The sequence below is a fragment of the Lipotes vexillifer genome, unplaced genomic scaffold, assembly GCF_000442215.2.
Source record: "Lipotes vexillifer unplaced genomic scaffold, Lipotes_vexillifer_v1.1 scaffold1038, whole genome shotgun sequence".
Lineage (NCBI taxonomy): Eukaryota > Metazoa > Chordata > Mammalia > Artiodactyla > Lipotidae > Lipotes > Lipotes vexillifer.
Genome location: NW_006780148.1, coordinates 654327 through 678038, shown reverse-complemented (window position 1 = coordinate 678038; position 23712 = coordinate 654327). Strand labels below are relative to the sequence as shown.

General features: G+C 40.5%; 1 protein-coding gene across 2 annotated transcripts in view; it reads left to right on the top strand.

Annotated features, from left to right (window-relative positions):
- RAD54B (RAD54 homolog B) overlaps positions 1-6318 on the top strand; it is a 100151-nt gene extending 93833 nt beyond the window's left edge. For both annotated transcript variants that reach the window (XM_007453243.1, XM_007453244.1), the window contains 4 exons: positions 84-345; positions 1866-1932; positions 2122-2319; positions 5916-6318. In XM_007453243.1, coding sequence (XP_007453305.1) covers positions 84-345; positions 1866-1932; positions 2122-2319; positions 5916-6133 — 745 coding nt within the window. In that variant the 3' untranslated portion in view covers positions 6134-6318. The remainder of the gene's footprint in view (positions 1-83; positions 346-1865; positions 1933-2121; positions 2320-5915) is intronic.
- The last annotated feature ends 17394 nt before the right edge of the window (positions 6319-23712 follow it).

The following is a 23712-nucleotide window of genomic DNA, read 5'->3' as shown; positions in this document are numbered from 1 at the left end:
AAAAAAAAAAAAAAAAAAAAAAAAAAAAGAATCTAATATTGCTTTTAAATTGTGTAAAAAGATTCTTTCTTTTTGATTGACAGGGTGGTGTTGGTATCCAACTATACGCAAACCTTGAATATTTTACAAGAAGTATGCAAGCGTCATGGATATGCTTATAAAAGACTTGATGGACAAACACAGATCTCTCAAAGGCAACAAATTGTTGATGGCTTTAATAGTAAATACTCTACTGATTTCATTTTTTTGTTAAGTTCAAAAGCTGGTGGTGTGGGACTTAACCTTATTGGAGGATCTCACTTAATTCTCTATGACATTGATTGGAATCCAGCCACTGATATCCAGGTAGGACTGTTTATGCATTAAACAAACATTATAGAATGCCTATGGGGGATACAGTGCCTGCTGGGGATACGAGGATGATGATGATGTGTAATAACTGCTGCATATTGAACCCTTATTTTGTATCAGGCACTCTGCTAAGTGCTTTACATCTGTTTAATCTTAACAATAATCCTACAAGTGTGGATATTCTAAGCCCTGTTTTACAGATGAAGATATGGAAGTTTGTTCTCAGTCACATAGCTTATAAGAGGCAGAGCCAGGATTCACACCCAAACCTGTTATGTCTCCAGGCTCTAATATACTGTGTAGTTGGGCCTTCAGGATCCTCATGACCATCAGGGGAAGACAATAAAGTGTTACAGGTGCTGTGATCAGTGTTTGTGCAGGGTATGGTAAAGATATAAAATTAGCTTATTTAGGAAAATATTTCAGAAGCAGCCTTTGGTTTTCTTCAGAATACAGTCCATTTTCATGTATTTTGAGATTTCTACCTATGGATTTGCACCTCATATGGTATCTGTGTTAGGAGACCTGGAGACAACCCTCGGGTTCAGTGATTCACTAGAAAGACTCACAGAATCAAGAAAAACAGCTATATTCATAGTTAAGTTTTATTACAGTGAAAGAATACAGACTAAAATCAACACAGGTAGAAGGTGCATAGGGTAGAGTCCAGGAGAGACCAGGCACAAGCTTCCAGTTGTCCTTTCCCACTAGATTTGTATGGAACAACACTTAATTTCCCCAACATTAATGAGTGACAACACATGGAATATTGTCAACCAGAGAAGTTCACTTGAGCCTTGGTGTCCAGAGTTTTGTTGGAGGTCAGTCATGTAGGCATGGATACCTGTGTGACTGACCTTAGTTGCTCTGTCTTCAATCCCTGCAGAGGTCAACTGGCCCAAGTCCCCACCTAAATCACACTGTTAGCATAAACTACTTGGTGTGGCCCAAGGCCCCAGGTAAACTAAGATGCTCTTATTGGGCAGCATACTCCAGGGCTTCCAGGAGCTGGTTGAAGGCCAGACTTTTCTTTGAAATGTGCAAGGTTTGAACATCAACCTTTTACTGTACAGTATCATTGATAAATCCTAACACCACAGAGATCTACGTAGAGCCTGAGCTGATTTCAGGTATCCTAGGGATTCCTTAGGGGTGAATCATTAGCCTCTTGGACTGAGAATAAACCCTCCATGCTATGCTATACTTGATTCTTTGCATTCTTACTGCCCAAACTCGCTGTCCCATTTTTTGATGCAGATAGACCCTCTCACTGTTGCATGGCACCCTGTAATTATTTTACAGTACCACCATGAGTGTTCATTCATCCTTTTCTTTATCCCAGGAAAAAAAATTTGAAGTGGAGAATGCTTAGGTATGCCTGGGCTTTGTTTTTTGAAGGTGTAAGTGAAATCTAGGATTCCTAATCTTAATTGTATTAATGCAAGTTGCTTATGTGGGAAGGGTTATCACTAGTTTCTACTTGTACTCTCAGAATTCTCATTAATTTTCCATAGGCAATGTCTAGAGTGTGGAGAGATGGCCAGAAACATCCTGTACATATTTACAGACTCCTAACCACAGGTAATAACCCTTCAGTGTGACAAAAATGTATTCCCTTTGAATAATTGAAGATTTTTTTTTTGTTAATCTGTGCTTCAGTATCAGGAATACTGTTATTTTGTTAGCTAGTATACTAATAAACATGCTTTACCCTACAAAAATAACAGATGTAAAGATCTGAAGGAAATCTAATGAATGTTTTCTCTTCAGGTACAATAGAAGAAAAGATCTATCAAAGGCAGATCAGTAAGCAAGGTCTTTCTGGGGCAGTTGTAGACCTAACCAAGACATGTGATCATATTCAGTTTTCAGTAGAAGAACTTAAAAATTTGTTCACATTACATGAAAGTTCACATTGTGTTACTCATGACCTGCTTGACTGTGAATGTACAGGAGAAAATCATACAGGTTAGTTGTATTTTAATTGTTATGATGGTAAAGTTAATTGGTCTCTCTTTAGTAGTTGAAAATATTTAAATACAGAATAACTAAAATATTTACCCCTTGCATATGTTAGTTTTCTTTTTTCCTCAGGTCACAGGGCAGCTGCCACATGGGTATTTGAGAAAATTTTAGTTAGAACCTTATTAGTTCTCTCAATTTAGCTTCTTATTTCTGAATCAGTTGTGAAAAATTTGGCCTATTGGTAAAATTTTTCAAATCCTGATAATAATGACTTCAGAATTAGGGAAATGTTTTTAATCCTTATTTCTGTTTCACAAAACACATAACACTTGGGCTTCCCTGGTGGCGAAGTGGTTGAGAGTCCGCCTACCGATGCAGGGGACACGGGTTCGTGCCCCAGTCGGGGAAGATCCCACATGCCGCGGGGCAGAGCCTGTGCGTCCGGAGCCTGTGCTTGGCAACGGGAGAGGCCACAACAGTGAGAGGCCTGCGTACTGCAAAAAAACAAACAAAAAAACAAACAAAAAAAACATAACACTTGACAGAATAATCCTACTGTCTAGGATTTTGTGTAGAACTTTTTTTTTTTTTTTTGCGGTACGCGGGCCTCTCACTGTCGTGGCCTCTCCCATTGCGGAGCACAGGCTCCGGACGCGCAGGCCCAGAGGCCATGGCTCATGGGCCCAGCCGCTCCGCGGCATGTGGGATCTTCCCGGACTGGGGCACGAACCCGTGTCCCTTGCATCGGCAGGCGGACTCTCAACCACTGCGCCACCAGGGAAGCCCTGTGTAGAACTTTTATTTTTAAAAAGTTTATTTTGTGTAGAACTTATTCCTAATGAGGTCATATTTTCTGGGGCAGTAAGCATGGGCTGCCATACTTCTCAGTGCTTCATGCACTGCTCGTGCTGCTTAAATGAGGCTGAAAGCGTCAACCCTCCAGAATTAATACCATTCAAATAGGTACTGGATCAGGAGTAGCACTTGAGCAACTAATGTCCAGTAGTTGGAAATCACTTGATAAATTGTGTTGAGATGGGTTTAAGAAGTAACACTGTATAAGACTAACATGGAAGAATTTACATTTTATATAATCCACACTGATCTTCTCTATAGTATGATTTTTCCAACTTAGTAATTTCTCCTCTTATTATTTCTCTTTTCCCCTGTATTTATCTAAATTTTTTTTTTCTTATTTTCTAAAGCTGGATCCTTAGCTTAATGGCTCTCAGTCCTCTTTTCAAAGAAATGGGAATTTAAGGCTGTAAATTTTCCTCTAAGCTGAATCTCATAATTTTGATATGAAGTCTTTTTATCATTCAGTTCTAAATATTTTTTTTCCATTATAATTTATTCTTTGGCTCAGAGGTGTTTAAAAGTATGTTTTATGATGTATTTTAGTTTTTGTTATTGAATTTTAGCTACTGCACTGTAGTCACAAATATAGTCCACATGATATTGATTCTTTGGAAACTGTAGAGACTTGGTGTGTGGCCTGGTGTGTTTACTTTGTAAATGTTTTTGTACATGAAAAGAATGTGTATTCTCTTAATTACTTAGTTTAGAGTTCGCCATATTAGTCAAATTTTCTGTTACCGAATTAGTTTTTTCTTATTTTACAGATTTTAAAAATTTACTAATTTAACTGAAAAATTGGTAATATATTTACCTGTCTCAAACAACTATTTAGAAATATAAAATGTATATGGTGAAAACTCTTCCTCCCATAATGCCGTCATCTGCCTAGTTTCTAGTCCTGCTACCCTATGCAAAACCAGTGTTATTAGTTTTATGTGTATCCTTCTAGATATATTTTTATGCATATGCAAGGAACTCTTGCCCAGTTTTCCCCCCAATAAAGGGTAGTGTAATATGTGTATAGTTCTGTACCTGTTTCATTGAATGGTATCTTGAGATCTCCCCATATCATTAAAGAGTTTCCTCATTCTTTTTTTCTCTAAGCTATATAATCCTCCCTTGTATGAATAGAACATAATTTATTCATCTGACCTTACAGCTGTATAATTAGGTTCTTTCCAGTCAGTATATATCTTTATTCGTACATCTTTTTCCATATCTTCAAATATCTCTATAAGGTAAATTATCAGTGTTGCTGTGTCAGAGAATATGTGCATTTGTAATTCTGATAGATCTTGCTAAGGTCCCCTCCACTGGGGGTTGTATCATTTATACCCCACCAGCAAGATACTATTTCGCCACAGCTTTACCAGTTTAGGCTTATTAATTGTTTGGATTTTTGCCAATCTGATAGTAAAAAAAAATGGTATATTGGTCTAGTTTTAATTTAATTTAACTTTATTATGAGTGAAGTTGGGTATATTTTCCTATGGTTAAGAGCTATATTTCCTTTATGTGAACCACCTGCTCATATCATTTGCCCATTTTTCTATTAATGACCTAATTCTTGGTTAGACATGTCTGTTATTGAAAGAGATGTTAAAATCTTACAGTATGACAGTGGATTTGTCAGTTTCTTGTTATTCTGTCAATTTTTGCTTTATATATTTTGTATCTTCTTTGTAAAAATTTTTTCATTATTATTTATTTATTTTATTATTATGTAGTGATTGCTTTATCCCTGATGTCTTTTGCTTTCATTTTGTCTTTAGTTAACATATTACACTGACTTTTTAAAATTTTTATTGGAGTATAGTGGATTTACAATGTGTTAGTTTCAGGTGTACAGCAAATACACTGACTTTCTTATTGTTAGTATTTGTCTGGTATATCTTTTTCTGTTCTTTTATCTTGAATCTTTCTGTGTCCTTATGTTTTAGGTATCTTTCTTGTAAATAATATGGGGCTGGATTTTCTTTTTTATCCAGTCTGATGTTCTCTTTTTTAAAGATTTAATTTTATTTATTTTTGGCTGCATTGGGTCTTCGTTGATGCACGCGGGCTTTCTCTAGTTGCGGCGAGCAGGGGCTACTCTTTGTTGCGGTGTGTGGGCTTCTCATTGCGGTGGCTTCTCTTGTTGCGGAGCACGGGCTCTAGGCACACGGGCTTCAGTAGTTGTGGCACTCAGGCTCAGTAGTTGTGGCTCACGGGCTTAGTTTCTCTGCGGCACGTGGGATCTTCCTGGACCAGGACTCGAACCCATGTCCCCTGCATTGGCAGGCGGATTCTTAACCACTACGCCACCAGGGAAGCCCTTGCTACAGAATATTAATGAGTTTGATTATGGAGTGTTAACCCACATTGTTACAGTTATGTTCTGAATTTGGAAACGTGTCTGGCCCCACAGGCTTTTAGGTAAGAAACTGTGGACCTGTAATACATCTCTTTGGATGATTAATTTGTTTAATGTGTATTTCTCCCGCTAGACCATAAAGTCCTTGAAAACAGAGACCATGTCTATTTTTGTTCACCATTTTGGCCCCCATTGCTCAAATCAGCACATTGTAAACAATTTATAAATATTTGTAGAAGGAATGAATTAATTGAATTTGCTTATTTTAACATAAACCATGGTGATCAAATGTAACAAATCATATAAACTCAATATATATTTTAAAAGTATTGTATGTAATAGGCTATGGATTGGCCTAAGGATTTCCTCATTGTTTTACTTATTTCAGGTGATTCATTGGAAAAATTCCCTGTCTTTAGAAATTGTCAGCTTGGTACACATCAGCAGAAGTCTGACTCCCTGAAACCTGTCTCCATGTCACAGCTGAAGCAATGGAAACATTTTTCTGGAGATCATTTAAATCTTACAGATCCTTTTCTTGAAAGAATAAGAGAAAATGTGTCATTCTTTTTTCAGAATATAACCAATCAAACTACTGCTATATAACCCCCTTTAAAAAATTAATCTAGTAAGTAAATGTAATTTTGGAAAACAAATAGAATTATTTTAATTATAATAATATATCTTACTGCAAAATGTATTATAGTTTTGATATAATAATCAAAGCTGAGTTGTTTAATTTTTTGTATATATTCTTAAATATTGAAACATTAAAGACATACTTGTATCATCCTATAATTGTTTATTAATAATTCCGTGATTCATGCAGTTTCATTAAGTAATTTCTAAGGAATTTTCATAAGGAATATTAAAAGGTAAAATGCCCTGTTTCTATCTTTGGGAAATCTAAACTGATTAGGAATATTAGACATAGATGTGGGAGACAACTGAAAAATTTGATAAGTTTAAACTACAGCTCAAAGGAGAAAGAGAATCAGAGACTAGGATTGCTAATGCTGAAGATTCAGTTGGACATAATAGTTGCTGCAGGGCGGTTTGGGTGAGAGTGGTCTGTGGGTTGTGGCAGGACGGGGAGGAGTACTGGACACTTCAAAGCACCGGTTTCTAATCTGGGACTTCAGACTGTAAAGCCATGTCCACCAAGCATTGTTTGTACTCTGGTTAATGGTTCAGCTACCATCATGTCAAGGGGTTTCTGTAGTAATTTTTGACATTAAATAGAAAGTTTTAATATACAAAGCAAGCTTTAGAAGACTGAAGTCTGCAAGGAGAAAGGAGTTACTCATTTAATCTCCAATTGGGGTTTCTGTAATCAGCTTTTGCTTCCTTTCAGGGAAATTTCTTTTAGACTGAATATTGTCTTGAGGTGTTGAATAAAGACTCAATTGTGTATCATCAAATCTGAGTTCTTTAGACCTGTGGTGCCGTGCCTGGGCATTTGTACATCTAGGATTCATGAACTGGCAGTTTGGGGATCAAGTTTGTCGGTAAGGAAGTAGTCAACTAATAAAAAGCAAAAATGATGTTTCTTGGCCCTTTGTATATGCCTCTTATATGAGGCTTTGCATATAAAACGTCTTCCAATATGTATCTTGCATCACATATTCTCAGGTGTAAAATCTTAAAAAAAAATGATAAGAGACTAGCAACTTTATTGTCTATCTTAACTGTAGTGGATACTAGGGTGTATTGCCCAGATTGCCCCCTTCAGGACCAATGTGCTCATTTACCCATCTATTCGGGGTGCTGCCTCTGACCACTCATAGCCAAATCTCTCCCTAAGAATATCCCACAGCTGAAAGGAGCTGCCTCGCTCAAGGTTACCCTCCCTCCCCTGGGTGGCTGGCATCCAGTGATTTGTTGTTGCAGGGTAGAAAGGCCCAGCCTCCTTGCCTCAATTTGGGACAACCCTTCAGAATCATTCCAGCTCCAGAGCTCCTCAGTTGAGGCCGGTGTTGCAGCTTCATTGCAGTCCAGCTTCTCTGTCTTTCCAGGCCTGCTTCCTTCAGTGCCTTACAGATAATCGTGTATTATAAGTTTTGCTTTATACCACATTTGAAAAACAGACCATGACAAAATGAATTACTATTTGTACCTTCAGTGTTGTACAATCATCACTACTATCCATTTTCAGAAGAGAGTTCTCTTCTTAATGTGTCCCTTCCCAACACTCAAGGCCTCTATCCCAGCAACTCCCTAGTTGACAAATGCAGTGAACTCTTCGCAGTCTTTATCTTGACTTCTGTTCACATTAGGTATTGGTAAACTTCTTGAAATTCCTGCCTTTCTTAATTTTGATTAAATGATTAAACTCATTTGTCATTCTACAGATATTTATTGAGTACCTAGTACATGCTGGACATTGTCTTAGGGGTTATGCCTATAACAATTAAATAGGCAAAGTCTCTGCCCTCATTGTGCTTTCATTCTAGCACCGTGCAAATAATACACATATATAATATTGTACATGGTGATAAGTGCTATAAAAAGAAATAAGCAGAGTAAGGGAGATACTAAACAAGGTGGGGATGGGGGTTGCTATTTATATAGGGTGGATTTATGCAGAGACCTGAAAAAACTGAGGGATTGAGAACCATGACATTCTCTGGAAAAAAGTGTTCCAGACAGAAGGAACCACAAGTGCAGAGGTCCTGAGACAGGTGAAGGAGTGTTCGACATATCTGAGAAACAGCCAGGGGCCGTGTGGAGAAAGTAAGAAGCAAGTTAGAGCTGAGGTGAAAGAGGTAATTGCAATGGGGGATCAAATGTTACAGGGCATTGAAAACCACTTTGAGGGCTTTAGTTTTACTCTGAGGGAGATGGAAAACCTCTGGAAATTGAGCCAAGGAAAGTCATGATCTGAGTTGCTCTGTGATGAGAACAGACTGTGGTGGAAACAATGAGATGAGTTCGGAGGCTCTTGCCATAATCCAGTCAAGAGGTGTTGGTCATTTAGACCAAGTGGTAGCAGGGCAGTGCTGAATTCTGCATATTTTTGAAGGCAGGGCCAACAAGATATCTGAATGGATTGAATGAAAGGTATAAGAAAAAGAGAAAAATCACGAGTGATCTTGGAGTCATTTGGAATGATCCGAGGTTTCTGGTCTGAGCCAGAGGAGAAGTGGAGTTGCCAGTTACTGAGATAAGAAGACTTGGGAGAGGAGAGGTTTGTGGGGGAAAAGCACAAGTTCACATTTGATTATGTCAAGTTTGATGTGCCTATTAGATATCCAGTGGAGATGTCAGATAAGCAGTTTGGTACATGAGTTGAATTCAGAAGCATTGGTCAAGGCTGGAGATAAATTTAGGATTTGTCAGCATGTAGATGGTATTTAATAAAGCCATGAGATTGGAGGATATTACCTAGGTAGTAAGTGTAGCTACAAAAGAGATAGAACGAATATTATAGTGATAAAAATAATAATGGCTAACATTTATTAAGTGTTGATTACTGTGTTCTAAATGCTAACCTACCATGCATTAGCAACCTATGCATTAGCAACCTATGACATAGGGTTAGTATTGTCTTAGATGAATTGAGTTTTCCTATCTGTTCAATGATATGTCCAAGGGTAGTTGTGAAGCTTAAATGAAATAATACATGGGCAGCCAGGTAGAGAAATATTATCTTTTTCTTTTTTCTTTTCTTGTTGAAGTATAGTTAGTTTACAATGTTGGGTTAATGTCAGGTGTACAACAGAGTGATTCAGTTATACATATATATCTATTCTTTTTCAGATTCTTTACCATTATAGACTATTATAAGATACTGAATATAGTTCCCTGTGCTATACAGTTGGTCTTTGTTGTTTATCTATTTTATATATAATCATGTGTATCTGTTGATCCCAAACTCCTAATTTATCCCTCCCCACTCCCTTTCCCCTTTGGTAACCATAAATGTGTTTTCTCTGTGGAGAAATATTATCTTTACTGCGTTCAGGAAAACACGTATTAATACTTGGGTGAGCCTTTCAAGACCGTGGGTGTTGGTTGCTGTCAAAGTGTAATGGAGGAAGAAAAATGTGGAAATTTGGAGACCATCTGAGAGGGAAGGGTGAGGGGAGAATACGGAGGGACTCTGGGACTGGGTTAGATAAGGGAAACTCTGTGATGAGAACCAGGGAGGATATTTGAATTACAGTTGAATTACAGTTGTTCTCCAGTTGGTTGTTTGCTAAGTAGTATGGAAAGTAACGTTCCCTTCATCTCTGCCCCACCCTGAAATCTCGCCAGAATTTCAGAAGAGAGGCTGAGTTTGGTGAGGGAATCCACGTGACATGGGACAAAGGCAGCGTGCATGACACAGCAGCCCAGAGGCTGAGAAGCACAGTGCCCAGCCCTTGGGAATCGAGGAAGCCTTTGGGACTCTGACAGGCTGGAGGTTTGCGGGGGTTCAAACTCATTGAATGCAGGTGGTAAAGAGTACATGTTGGGCTTCCCTGGTGGCGCAGTGGTTGAGAGTCTGCCTGCCGATGCAGGGGACACGGGTTCGTGCCCCGGTCCGGGAAGGTCCCACATGGCACAGAGCGGCTGGGCCTGTGAGCCATGGCCGCTGAGCCTGCGCGTCTGGAGCCTGTGCAGGAGAGGCAACAGCAGTAAGAGGCCCACATACCGGAAAAAAAAAAAAAAAAGAGTACGTGTTAACATCTGGGTTACACATACAAAGCACCTCTTCTGTGGTAGATACTCATTTTATAAAAAATTCTCTTCTTTTGTCCATCATCTACTCCTAGTCCATACCTCTGCTATGTAGCATTTAACATAGTTTGTAACTGTTTATTTACCTTTCTCCCTCTCATGCTAAGCTGAATTCTTTGAGGACAGGGATTTTATCTTATTCATCCTAGTATCTCAGTACCTTGTATAGTCCCTGGTACAAGACAGCTACTTTTAAGTAAGAAATGAATGAATGAATGAATGAATACTTCATTGTTTTCCCCCCTTAGCCGCCATGATCGGGTTCCTTGCTCAGAGATCTCAGTTCCAGGGTATTTTTTAAGCCAATTTCTGAGCATGGAGCTATGCTTGACACTGAAGAAGGCAGAGCCAGCGATTTTTTTTTCCCTTCTGGCAGCATAGAGATTTCCCTTTTGATTCCATGATTTCCATCAATCTGCTGCACGAGCTGAAAAGCTGTCAGCGCAGTGGGTATTATTTGAGTTACATACATGATTCATTTCTAATTACACAAATACACCTTTGACACATATTCATGTGAAAATCTTGCTCTAAATGACAACATAAATACATTTTAATCACATTCAAATACATTTTAATCGCATTCTCATTAGGACTGAATCACTAATGATGAATTAAAACGTGAGCAGCTCTGATCTGTAGAATTCAACTTCCCGACAGCCTATCCATCCATTGAACAGGGTGTACAATAAAGGAGCAAGTCAAAAAATCCTGCTGTCGTTTTGTTTCTGAGTATTGCAATCTAGGCGTACATCACATTGCCTGGCAACTTTATTTATTTATGTTAAAAAAAATATTACCCACATTGGGCTTCCCTGGTGGCGCAGTGGTTGAGAGTCCACCTGCCGATGCAGGGGACACGGGTTCGTGTCCCGGTCCGGGAAGATCCCACATGCCGCGGAGCGGCTGGGCCTGTGAGCCGTGGCTGCTGAGCCTGCGTGTCCGGAGCCTGTGCTCCGCAACGGGAGAGGCCACAGCAGTGAGAGGCCCGCATACCGGAAAAAAAAAAAATTACCCACTGATAATACAGTATAATTCTATTTCCAGTATCGCTGTTCATTTTATCTATCTATCTATCTATCTATCTATCTATCTATCTATCTATTTATTTACTTACTTAGGCTGCGCCGGGTCTTAGTTGTGGCATGCGGGATCTTCGTTGTGGCATGCAGAATCTTTAGTTGCTGCCTGCGGGCTTCGTAGCTGTGACACACGTGCAGAATCTAGTTCCCAATGCAGGGGTCCCGGGATCGAACCCAGGACCCCTGCGTTGGGAGTGGGGAGTCTTACCCACTGGACCCCCAGGCAAGTCCCTTGCCTGGCAACTTCAGTGTTTGTCATATTAATGTTGGCAAGATTGAAATTCTGTGACTTGCAGCAAACAGCAATGTATAATCAGCAGATGGCACTGTTTCTCTGAGTTAGTTCCGAATTAGTATATTGGGCCTTAGAGGAGTTTGTAGACATGCTATTTTTGTTGTTGGAGGAAGGACGCAATTAAAGGGTATTATTTTCTCTTACCTTGTGTGGCACAGAGTTGTTGTTTTTTTGGTTTAGAGTAGCTTCCTGTGGCACTCTTCTATAGCTGGTCTGTGTTCTTTGCTTCAAGCCATTACAAACTTTCATCCCCTGAGAGCCCTTGTTGTCCACAAAATCAAAACCAGTTCAGCATACAGCTTTTATGGTAAAAAAAAACTGGGAAAAAAATCTTTATTGACGCAGACAGAATGGTTTGTTGGATTTTGTTACACTTATTTGAAAACCTAAAGTGTTAAATGTAATTTAATCTTTATTAAAAAAATTATAAATCTCTTTGAGTAAGAGATAATGAAAATCCAACAAAGCAGACCAAACAATTCCTTTATTTTTATTTTTTGAGGAAATATCAGCAAATACTAGACATTTTGGAGTAGTTTTAAATATGTTTAATGTCATAGGTAGGGATGTATCATGGGGTGGGAGGGAAGCTCACTTCAACATCTTATCCCTCATCTTTGCTGTTATCTTTATTTTTATCTTGATGGAAATATTTGGTCCACATAGATGTTCATACTGTCACAGAACAGTATAGAAATGATATTTTACCGTCGATGCAGTTGATTTGATTGTACCACCTATTCTGCTCAGGTCGTTCAGATTGACAAACTCACAAGACACAGTAGGCTGCATCCAGCTCTAGGGTTACTTATGTTCAGGATGGGGAAAAAGAAAGCATGTATTGTAAAAGCAGAGCAGAAGTTTCCTGATTCCAGGTAAGGCTTCCAGATGTCGCAGCCACTCTGTACTTGGGGTACACGTGGTCATGGGAGATAAGACTGAGTTGGTGTGGACAGCCTCAGTTATTGGGAGCCATCAGCCCTGGCGTCCTTCAGCCTTTATGCCTTGTTAAGGTTGGGGAATAAAGAGTCAATATGGAGGCCAAGATATCCCTTTCATTATCGACAGTAGCTTAGTTGGTGGACTTGGTTTGAGGTCTGTTACCAAGTGAGTGTGACACTGAACTCTATGCTGCCCATGAGGAAATGCTTCCCTGGGAAAGCTATGACATGGAGGCACTAGGAGAGCTTGGGCTTTCTATGTCTCGTCAAGCAGGAAGGAGGTGGAAATTTTTTTATTGAGGTAAAATTCGCATCACATAAAATTCATCATTGAAAATTTATTGGGGACGTCCCTGGCGGTCCAGTGGTGAAGACTCTGTGCTTCCACTGCAGGGGTCACGGGTTTGATCCCTGGTCAGGGAACTAAGATCCCTCATGCTGCAAGGCATGGCCAAAAAAAAGAAAAGAATTTATTGAGGTGAGGTTCACATAACATAAAATCAATCATTTTAAAGTGAATAATTCACTTCCATTTATTATATTCGAAATGTTGCTTAGCCATCACCACTCTCTTATTCTAGAACATTTTCATCACCCCAAAAAGAAACATTGTGCCTATAAAGCTTTACTCCCAGTGCTGGGGTAGACTGTTACCATTATGGGCCCTCTCATCTTCTGCTCTAAATCAGTGGCAAGGAAAGGAGGGTGACTGAACATTTGGGATCCTGGAGAGGTTATTCCTCAGGGCGGCTGTGAGAGGAGAGGAGGTATGGGGAGTGATGGATGGTGTGTTGAACAAGGCTTCTAGTGTGACTACTCTGGTCCCTCAACCCACCTCCCAGCTGTCAACAAACAAATTCCAGTGGCTTCTAGTACAGGTTTATGTTAACTTTCCATTTGTATTAGCGTTCTCTAGAGAAACAGAATCAGTACAGGGTCAGTCTACTTTACTTATAGTCATCTGATTGTAATCTTTAATCATATCTAAAATATACCTTCACCACAGACTTTAGACCAGTGCTTTACTAAACAACTGGGCACCATAGCCTAGCCAACTTGACACAAAATTAACCACCACACCATTCATTCTTATTTATTTATTTTTAGTTAGTAGCACCTTTATAATATTTACTGTGTGCTAGGGGTTTTTCTAAGTGCTTTATAAATATTAACTCATTTAGTGTATTTATGCTTATTAATGAGAATCCATTATATGTGCACATGAATACAAATCTTGTGTATGAATATAGATCATGACTTGTTAGATTGTTCCCCAGATATGTTCCCCCCCACCACCATTCATCTACTTTCTGTTCACCCTTCATCACTTTACTCTTTCATTTGGACTTATTGACTGTGTTTCCTTTTCCTGGGCTGCATCTCCCCCTGCCCCTGCATTCCTAGACTCTCTGCTGCCGTTCTGTGGCTATAATTGTCAGAGAATCCAAAATAACAGGAGCTAAAATGAGGCAGAAGTTTATTTCTTAAGTTAAAAGTCTGGGTTGGTAGTCCAGGCTGGTGTGATAATTTCAGTCATCAGGGACCCAGGCTCCCAGCTTGCTGCTACCCCTCTGTTCTTATTATGCAGCTTCTGCCTTGCGGTCCAGACTGGCTCTAGCGATAGTCTCTGTATTACAGCAGACAGGAAGAAGGAGGACAAGCTCTTCACTTGAGGGCCCATTCTTGAAATTGCATGCCCCACTTTCACTTATATTGGCCAGAACGCGTCACATGCCAAGGTGGAATTACTCTTGACAAATGCACCAGATAAGTCAGTCCTTCTCCCAGGGGTTATGGAATAAAGGAGCAAAGGGAGGCAGGAGTTATATTAATCGAGCTCTCTTTACTGGAATGTTGGGAAAGAAGCACATCCCCCTAATAATGCTCAGTCTGCACAATCTTAATGAACATCAACATACGGAAAACCATTCACTAGACAACTGGGGATGATGGGGAGTGTGGTATCCAATAAGATTTGAAAAAGTAGCTTGTAAGAGGGCTTTGTAAAGAAGACTGATGTACATATAGGCTCTGATTTTTTTAGGCATTTTTGAATTTATTTTCAAGTTTTGGACAGAGTGTGATTATTTATATGATTGCTATTTAATCTGTCATAATGAGAACAGCAGTAATGCTAATAGACTGTGGCTTATATCAGCACTTGGAAATGTTAACACAGTAATGACTGTTTTCTACTGTTAGCAATAACCATCACAATAGTGTGTCACATTAACTTTTATTCTCTGAATCCTGTTTATATTTTTAAATTCAATCACTGGAATAGCAGACACTGCCAGCTTTATTATAGGAAACCAGTTGCTGTTATCTGTCTCCCTTTATTCATTCACACCTTCTCAACCATAGGAGGAAACCATCAAGGAGAAACTTCTTGTTTTCTTCATGAGGCCTCATTAAACATGGTCAGGATGAAAATGTAGCCGTAATTTCCCCCAGGGTTGGGTTTGAAAATCAGTTTCTAATTAGGGGCCAGCAAAAAAATGTAGCACTAAGGCCGTTGTGGGTGACACTTTTTTCTTTCTTCCTGACGTTTATGTTCCCTTTGCTCAGGGGCAAAGCTAAGTTAAGACAGCTCACGGTACACCAGAGTCCATAAGCTGTGAGGAGGGGCCCACGGCTCTGTCATCTCAGCTAGAACAAGGGACTTTGCTCATCCCACAGAACAGCCACTAATGTGCTCACTCTTATAGTTGATGAGGAATTCCTGGAGAGGAGATTAGGGAAAGTAGGAAGGGTAGGCAAGTGTAAAAGAGCAAGAGGGAGGTGACTGATGTGGAACCAAAGCCGCTGTTCAGGTCCCAGTCCATGGGCTACTTTGTAAGACCAAGCAATAGTCCACTCTGAACATTTGGTTCAATCCTGCAGTGCCTGGGGGTGTCTGTGGAAGCCCCTGTGAAAATGCCCAGGGTGATGGGGACATGGTACCTAATACTGGGGCATCCATTTTTAATAATTTGGTAATTTTGCTTTTACCAACAAAGGAAAAAAAAATTCTGCTTTTTCCCTCCAAACCTCATTCTTCTCACAGTGAGAGTCTAAGTCCTAGCAATGGCCTCAGGCAAACATGATCTGGCTGCATTACCTTTATGACCACATCTTCCCTCAGTAACTCCACTCCATGCCCACCATCCTCCTCGCTGTTCCTTGAATGTCAAGCAGGCTCCTGTCCAGGTGCCCTGCGGCCTGGCTCATAGTGAGTAGATTCTCAGCAACTGATTGGGAACTTGAATTGAAGGAAGGAGTGTTCAATGGTATCTAACCTTTTCTATGGAAACAAGAAGGAATGGGAGACAGGAAAAAGCCGTCAGATGAGTACCAAGACTTTCCTTGTAGTGAAGGCACTTTTAAAAATGGGTTTTATGGTCCGTTACACATATTGACATACTGTTGCTGGAGACAAAATCCTTAGGTGTCGCTGTACCCTTGAAAGGTAATTAAGAAAGAACTGCATGATTGAGAAGGTTGACCGGATGCCAAAGAGCATTGATGTTTACTTTTCTTATACAATAAGACCCACTATCAGTCGTGGAGAGCTAGAGCCTTAAGAAAACACAGTGAGTGGCGGGGGTGTGAGTGGGTGGGGAGTCAGGATGGTGGAATAGGAGGCTGCAGAATTCGTCGCTTCTCACAAGTACATCAAGAATTCATCTACAGATGGAACAGTTCCCACAGAGCATCTACTGAACGTTAATGGAAGACTTCGGAAACCTAAAAGAATGAAAGAAAGAAGAAAAAAAGAAAAGAGGAATCAAAAAGGGGACCAGCTAGGAGATGAAAACATCATAGAGATTTGTAGATGTGTTCATGCTTTGTGTAGGTTCTTTAAAAAAACTTTTAATAGTAAAAAATGAGTTATGTGCTTTAAAAAAAGTTACAAACTTCTAGTTGTAAGATAAATAAGCACCAGGGATGTAATGCACAAAATGATAAGTATAATTACCACTGCTGCATGTTATTTATAAAAGTTGTTAAGAGAGCAAATCCCAAGAGTTCTCATCACAGGAAAAATATTTTTTTTCTATTTCTTTAATTTTGTATCTATATGAGATGATGGATGTTCACTAAATTTATTGTGATAATCATTTCATGATGCATGTAAGTCAAATCATGCTGTACACCTTAAACTTATACAGCACTGCATGTCAATTGTATCTCAATAAAAGTAGACAACAAAAATTAAAAAAAAAAAAAAGGGACCAGCAACCCTGGTGGGAAGCTGACAGTAAGCAGAAGTCCCCACACTCAGGAAAACTCCCTCATGGTGGGGAAGTCAGCTGGGACAGAAAAGGACCTTCAGGGGATCAAAGGAGAATGCAGCAGATGTTCTGTGGAAGGCAGGACAAAGTAGGAACTGCATGGAAGGTGTCCACCACAGCTCTGCACATTCCAGCCTGAATCATGAGTTGCCTGTTGCGAAAGGGGGCTGTGTGCTGGAAAGTGGGGTTTTCAGCACAGACCCAGGGAGGGGACAGCTGTTGGCTGTGAAAAGACAGCCTGAAGGGACAGGAGTAAGGAGCTCCACAACCGGGAAAGTCTGCAGAAAAAGCCTGAGATACCATAGAAGTAAGGTGTCATTGTTGAATGGTGTGAAAGGGGCGGAGCTGCCATTATAACCCCTCTCCCCAGTTGCCAGCTTCTTCCTCCTCCGCAGGTGCTGGGAGGGGTTCCCATCTGAGCGGACCCGCTCCCCCCTTGGGCTGGGGTCTCCTCCATCCGCCCGGGCTTCAGGGCCCAGAGTGCTGCCAATCCCAAAGCGTCCTTGGGAATCAGCCCTGGGTGCCCCTGCCTGAGATGAGAGTCTGTCAGTGCTGGTGGAGGCTGGGTGCTAAAGCGTGGGGTTGGGAGGATGGATCCGGGGAGAGGAATGCTGTTGGCTGCATGGATACAGCAGAGGGGATGGGAGTGAGGGGACGCGGGGCCAGGAATGCCCCCAGGGAAAGTGTGGTCTGCCTGGAAAGTGAGGTGCCATGGTTGACAGGTGCGATGGGGGTGGGGCCGCCACCGACCTCATTCTCCAGTTCCTGCCTCCGTGGGCACTGGGAGGGACACCTACCAGAGCAAGCACGCCACAGTCTGTTCCAGTTACCTGTCAGTCCTGCTGCCACAGGCAACTTGTAGACACTTCAACTGTGGCCACAGTAACCCTGCCCCGGCTTGAGTGAGTAAAGCGTATCCCAAGCAGCCACTGCTTTCACTCCCTCTTGCCTGAGCAAGGAGCAGACACCTGAGGGCAGCACACACACAGAGGTGGGGTCAAAATCAAAGCTGAGCCCCAGGGGTGGTGTGACTAAGGAAGAGAAACGGAAATTTTTCTGTGCAGCTGCACAAGCTGTGGGTTAAATCCCCAGTATCTGCTGGGTAAATCCTGCGTCTGTGGAAACCTGAATAGACGATGAGTGTTTCAACAATTGAGACTGGTCCAGCCTTCACAGCAGTGGACTCTAGGGACAAGTACATGTGATACTTGGGCCAGGTCAGAGTCTGAGCTGGCTCCACAGTGCCCACAGTAGGTCCAGAGACCTACCTAGAGGTATTGGAAGGCCTCCTGTGGAGGTGGGGATAGGCTCAGGCTCACTGTGGGAGCAAGGACACAGACAGACGAGGCCCCAGGAAAATATTCTTGGTACTATTATTCTTCTTTTGTTTGTTTCATTTTGCTCAGTTGTTGGTGTTGTAGCTTTTATTATCTTTTATTTTTAATTTTTACGTTTATTTTTAAATCTTTTTTTAATATATACAATTTTTAATTTTTTACTTTTTTGTTGCTTCATGGTTTTTTTCTTGTTTTTGTTCTTCGTTTTTTATTTTCTTTTTTAAGCATCTTTATTGGAGTATAATTGCTGTTTTTTACTTACATTTTCTTTTTTTCATTGTTTTTATGTGTATATTTTATATTTTCTTTGCTTTTTTGTTGTTTGTTTGCTTTCTGTTACTGTGTTATTTTTCATTCTTTGTTTTTGTCAGTTTAGTCCTTATTGACTGTTCTCTTTTCTTTGCTTGTCTGTTCCCTTGGTTTCTTTCTTTGTTTGTTTTTTTTGTCTGTTTGCTTTGTTTTTTCTTTTTTCTGTGTTTGTGTGTGTGTACCATTGCTGCTGTTTGTTTGCTATTGTTTTTGCTATTTGTCTTGAGTTTTGTTTGTTTGTTTTCCTTTCTTTTCATTTTTTTCTTTCCTTTTCTTTTCTTTCATTTTTTGTCTGGCTGCACTGTGAGGCTTGTGGGCTCTTGGTTCCCTGGGTCTCTGGGGTGGGAGCTTAGAGTCCAGGATGGTGGACCACCAGAGAATTCCCAGGTCCAGGGAATATTAATTGGCGTGTGCACTCCCAGGGGTATCCATATCAACACCAAGACCCACCCCACACAACTGTCTGTAGGCTCCAGTGCTGGACGTCTCATGCCAAACAACCAGCAAGACAGGAACACAGCCCCACCCATCAGGAGACAGGTTGCCTAAAGTTGTACTGGTCTCACAGACACCCCAGAACACACCACCTGACAAGGCCCTCCCCTTCAGAGGGAAAAGACTCTACTCCACCCATCAGAGTGCAGGTACCAGTCCCTCCCACCAGGAAGCCTACACAAGCCCCTGGACCAACCTCACTCACCAGGGGCCAGACAACAGAAGCAAGAGGAACTACGACCCTGCCGCCTGCAGAAAGAAGACCATAAACACAGTAGGTTAGACAAAATGAAATGACAGAGTAATATGTTGCAGACAGAGGACCAAAGTAAAATCCCACGAGACCAAATAAATGAAGAGTAAATAGGCAATCTACCTGAAAAAGAATAAAGAGTAATGATAGTAAAGAAGATCCAAGATCTTGGAAATAGAATGGAGGCACAGATTGAGATGATTCAAGAAATGTTTAACAAGGACCTAGAAGAATTAAAGAACAATCGGTGATGGACAACACAGTAACTGAAATGAAAAATACACTAGGGGCTTCCCTGGTGGCGCAGTGGTTGAGAGTCCGCCTGCCGATGCCGGGGACGCGGGTTCGTGCCCCGGTCCGGGAAGATCCCACATGCCATGGAGCGGCTGGGCCCGTGAGCCATGGCCGCTGAGCCTGCGCGTCCGGAGACTATGCTCCGCAACGGGAGAGGCCACAACAGTGAGAGGCCCGCATACCACAAAAAAAAAAAAAGAAAAAAAAAGAAAAATACACTAGAAGAAATCAACAGCAGAAAAACTGAGGCAGAAGAACAAATAAGTGAGTTGGAAGATAGAATGGTGGAAATAACTGCCGAAGAGCAGAATAAAGAAAAAAGAATGAAAAGAATTGAGGACAGTCTCAAAGACCTCTGGGACAACATTAAATGCACCAACGTTCAAATTAAAGGGGGTCGCAGAAGAAGAAGAGAAAGGGAAAGGGCCTGAGAAAATATTTGAAGAGATTATAGTCGAAAACTTCCCTAACATGGGAAAGGAAATAGTCAATCAAGTCTAGGAAGCACATGGAGTTCCACACAGGATAAACCCAAGGAGAAACATACCTAGACACATATTAATCGAACTAACAAAAATTAAATACAAAGAAAAAATATTAAAAGCAGCAAGGGAAAAGCAAAAAATAACCTACAAGGGAATTCCCATGAAGTTATCACCTGATTTTTCAGCAGAAACTCTGCAGGCCAGAAGGGAGTGGCAGAACATATTTAAAGTGATGAAAGGGAAAAACCTACAACAAAGATTACTCTACCCAGTGAGGATCTCATTCAGATTCGACAGAGAAATCAAAAGCTTTATAGACAAGCAAAAGCTAAGAGAATTCAGCACCCAAACCAGCTTTACAACAAATGCTAAAGGAACTTCTCTAGGTGGGAGACACAAGAAAAGAAAGAGACCTACAAGAACAAACCCAAAACAATTGAGGAAATTATAATAGGAACATGCATATCTATAATTACCTTAAATGTAAATGGATTAAATGCTCCAACCGAAAGACACAGACTAGCTGAATGTATACAAAAACAAAATTCGTACATATGCTGTCTACAAGAGACCCACTTCAGACCTAGAGACACATACAGACTGAAAGTGAGGGGATGGAAAAAGATATTCCATGCAAATGGGAATCAAAAGAAAGCTGGAGTAGCAATACTCATATCAGACAAGATAGACATTAAAATAAAGACTATTGCAAGAGACAAGGAAGAACACTACATACTGATAAAGGGATCAATCCAAGAAGAAGGTATAGCAATTGTAAATATCTATGCATCCAATATAGGAGCACCTCAATACATACGGCAAGTGCTAACAGCCATAAAAGAAGAAATCAGCAGTAACACAATAATAGTGGGGAATTTTAACACACCACTTACACCAAAGGACATGTCATCCAGACAGAAAATAAATAAGGAAACACAAGCATTAAATGACACAATAGACAAAACAGATTTAATTGATATTTATAGGACATTCCATCTGAAAGCAGCAGAATACACTTTCTTCAAAAGTGCTCATGGAATATTCCTCAGGATAGACCACATCTTGGGTCACAAATAAAGCCTCAGTAAATTTAAGAAAATTAAAATTGTATCAAGCATCTATTCCGACCACAACGCTATGAGATTAGAAATCAATTACAGGGGAAAAAAACTGTAAAAAATACAAACACATGGAGGCTAAACAACACGCTACTAAATAACCAAGAACTCACTGCAGAAATCAAAGAGGAAATCAAAAAATACCTAGAAACAAATGACAACAAAAACATGGTGACCCAAAAGCTATGGCATGCAGCAAAGACAGTTCTAAGAGGGAAGTTTATAGCAATACAATCCTATCTCAAGAAACAAGAAACACCTCAAATAAACAACCTAACCTTACACCTAAAGCAAGTAGAGAAAGAAGAACAAACAAAACCCAAAGTTAGCAGGAAAGAAATCATAAAGATCGGAGCAGAAATAAATGAAATAGAAACAAAGAAAACAATAGCAGGGACTTCCCTGGTTGTCCAGTGGTGAAGAATCTGCCTTGCAATGCAGGGGACATAGGTTCGATCCCTGGTCAGGGAGCTAAGATCCCACATGCTGCAGGACAACTAAGCCTGCTCACTGCAACTATGGAGCCCATGCACTCTAGAGCCTGTGTGCCACAACTAGAGAGCCTGCATGCTGCAACTACTGAGCCTGCACACTCTGGGGCCCATGCATCACAACTAGAGAGCCTGCGCACTGCAACTGCTGAGCCCACAGGTTCTGGAGCCTGTGCGCCACAACTAGATAGAAGCCTGCACACCACAACAAAAGATCCTGCATGCTGAAACTAAGGTCCACGCACCACGACTAAGATCCGACACAGCAGAAATAAATAAAATAAATTGAAAATATAACAAAGCAACCAGTAAAGTTTAAAAAAAAAGAAGAAAACAATAGCAAAGATCAATAAAACTAAAAGCTTGTTCCTTGAGAAGACAAACAAAACTAATAAACCTTTGGCCAGACTCATCAAGAGAAAGGGGAGAGGACTGAAATCAATAAAATTAGAAATGAAAAAGGAGAGGTTACAAATGACACCACAGAAATACAAAGGAGCATAAGAGAGTACTATAAGCAACTATATGCCAATAAAATGGACACCCTGGAAGAAATGGACAAATTCTTAGAAAAGTACCACCTTCCAAGACTGAACCAGGAAAAAACAAAATATGAACAGACCGATCACAAGTAATGTAATTGAAACTGTGATTAAGAATCTTCCAGGGGCTTCCCTGGTGGCGCAGTGGTTGGGGGTCCGCCTGCCGATGCAGGGGACGCGGGTTCGTGCCCCGGTCCGGGGGGATCCCGCATGCCGCGGAGCGGCTGGGCCCGTGGGCCATGGCTGCTGGGCCTGCGCGTCCAGAGCCTGTGCTCTGCGGCGGGAGAGGCCACAGCGGTGAGAGGCCCGCATACCGCAAAAAAAACAAAAAAAACAAAAAACAAAAAACAAAACAACAAAAAAAGAATCTTCCAACAAACAAAAGTCCAGGACCAGGTGGCTTCACAGGTGAATTCTATCAAACATTTAGAGAAGACCTAACACCTGTCCTTCTCAAACTCTTCCAAAAAACTGCAGAGGGAAGAACACTCCCAAATTCGTTTTGCGAGGCCACCATCACCCCGATATCAAAACCAGACAAAGACATCACAAAAAAAGAAAATTACAGGCCAGTATCATTGATGAACATAGACACAAAAATCCTCAACAAAATACTGACAAACCAAATCCAACAGCACATTAAAAGGATCATACTCCACAATCAAGTGGGACTTATCCCAGGGATGCAAGGATTTTTCAATATATGCAAATCAATTAATGTGATACACCACATTAAGAAACTGAAGAAGAGAAACCATATGATCATCTCAATAGATGCAGAAAAAGCTTTTGACAAATTTCAACACCCACTCATGATAAAAACTCTTCAGAAAGTGGGCATCGACAGAACCTACATTAGCATAATAAAGGCCATATACAGCAAACCCACAGCAAACATTATTCTCGATGGTGAAAAAGTGAAAGAATTTGCTCTAAGATCAGGAACAAGACAAGGGTGTCCAGTCTTGCCACTATTATTAAACATAGTTTGGAAGTCCTAGCCATGGCAATCAGAGAAGAAAAAAAAATAAAAGGAATCCAAATTGGAAAAAGAAGAAGTAAAAGTGTCACTGTTTGCAGATGACATGATACTACACATAGAAAATCTTAAAGATGCCATCAGAAAACTACTAGAGCTCATCAATGATTTTAGTGAAGTTGCAGGATATAAAATTTGTACACAGAAATCTCTTGCATTCCTATACACTAACAATGAAAGATCAGAAAGAGAAATTAAGGAAACAATCCCATTTACCACTGCAACAAAAAGAAAAAAATACCTAGGAATAAACCCACCTAAGGAGGCAAAAGACCTGTACACAGAAAACTATAAGATACTGATGAAAGATATCAAAGACCACAAAAACAGATGGAGAGATGTACCATGTTCTTGGATTGGAAGAATCAATACTGTGAAAATGACTATACTACTCAAAGCAATCTACAGATTCAATGCAATCCCTATCAAATTACCAATGGCATTTTCCACAGAACTAGAACAAAAATTTTTACAATTTGTATGGAGACACAAAAGACCCCAAATAGCC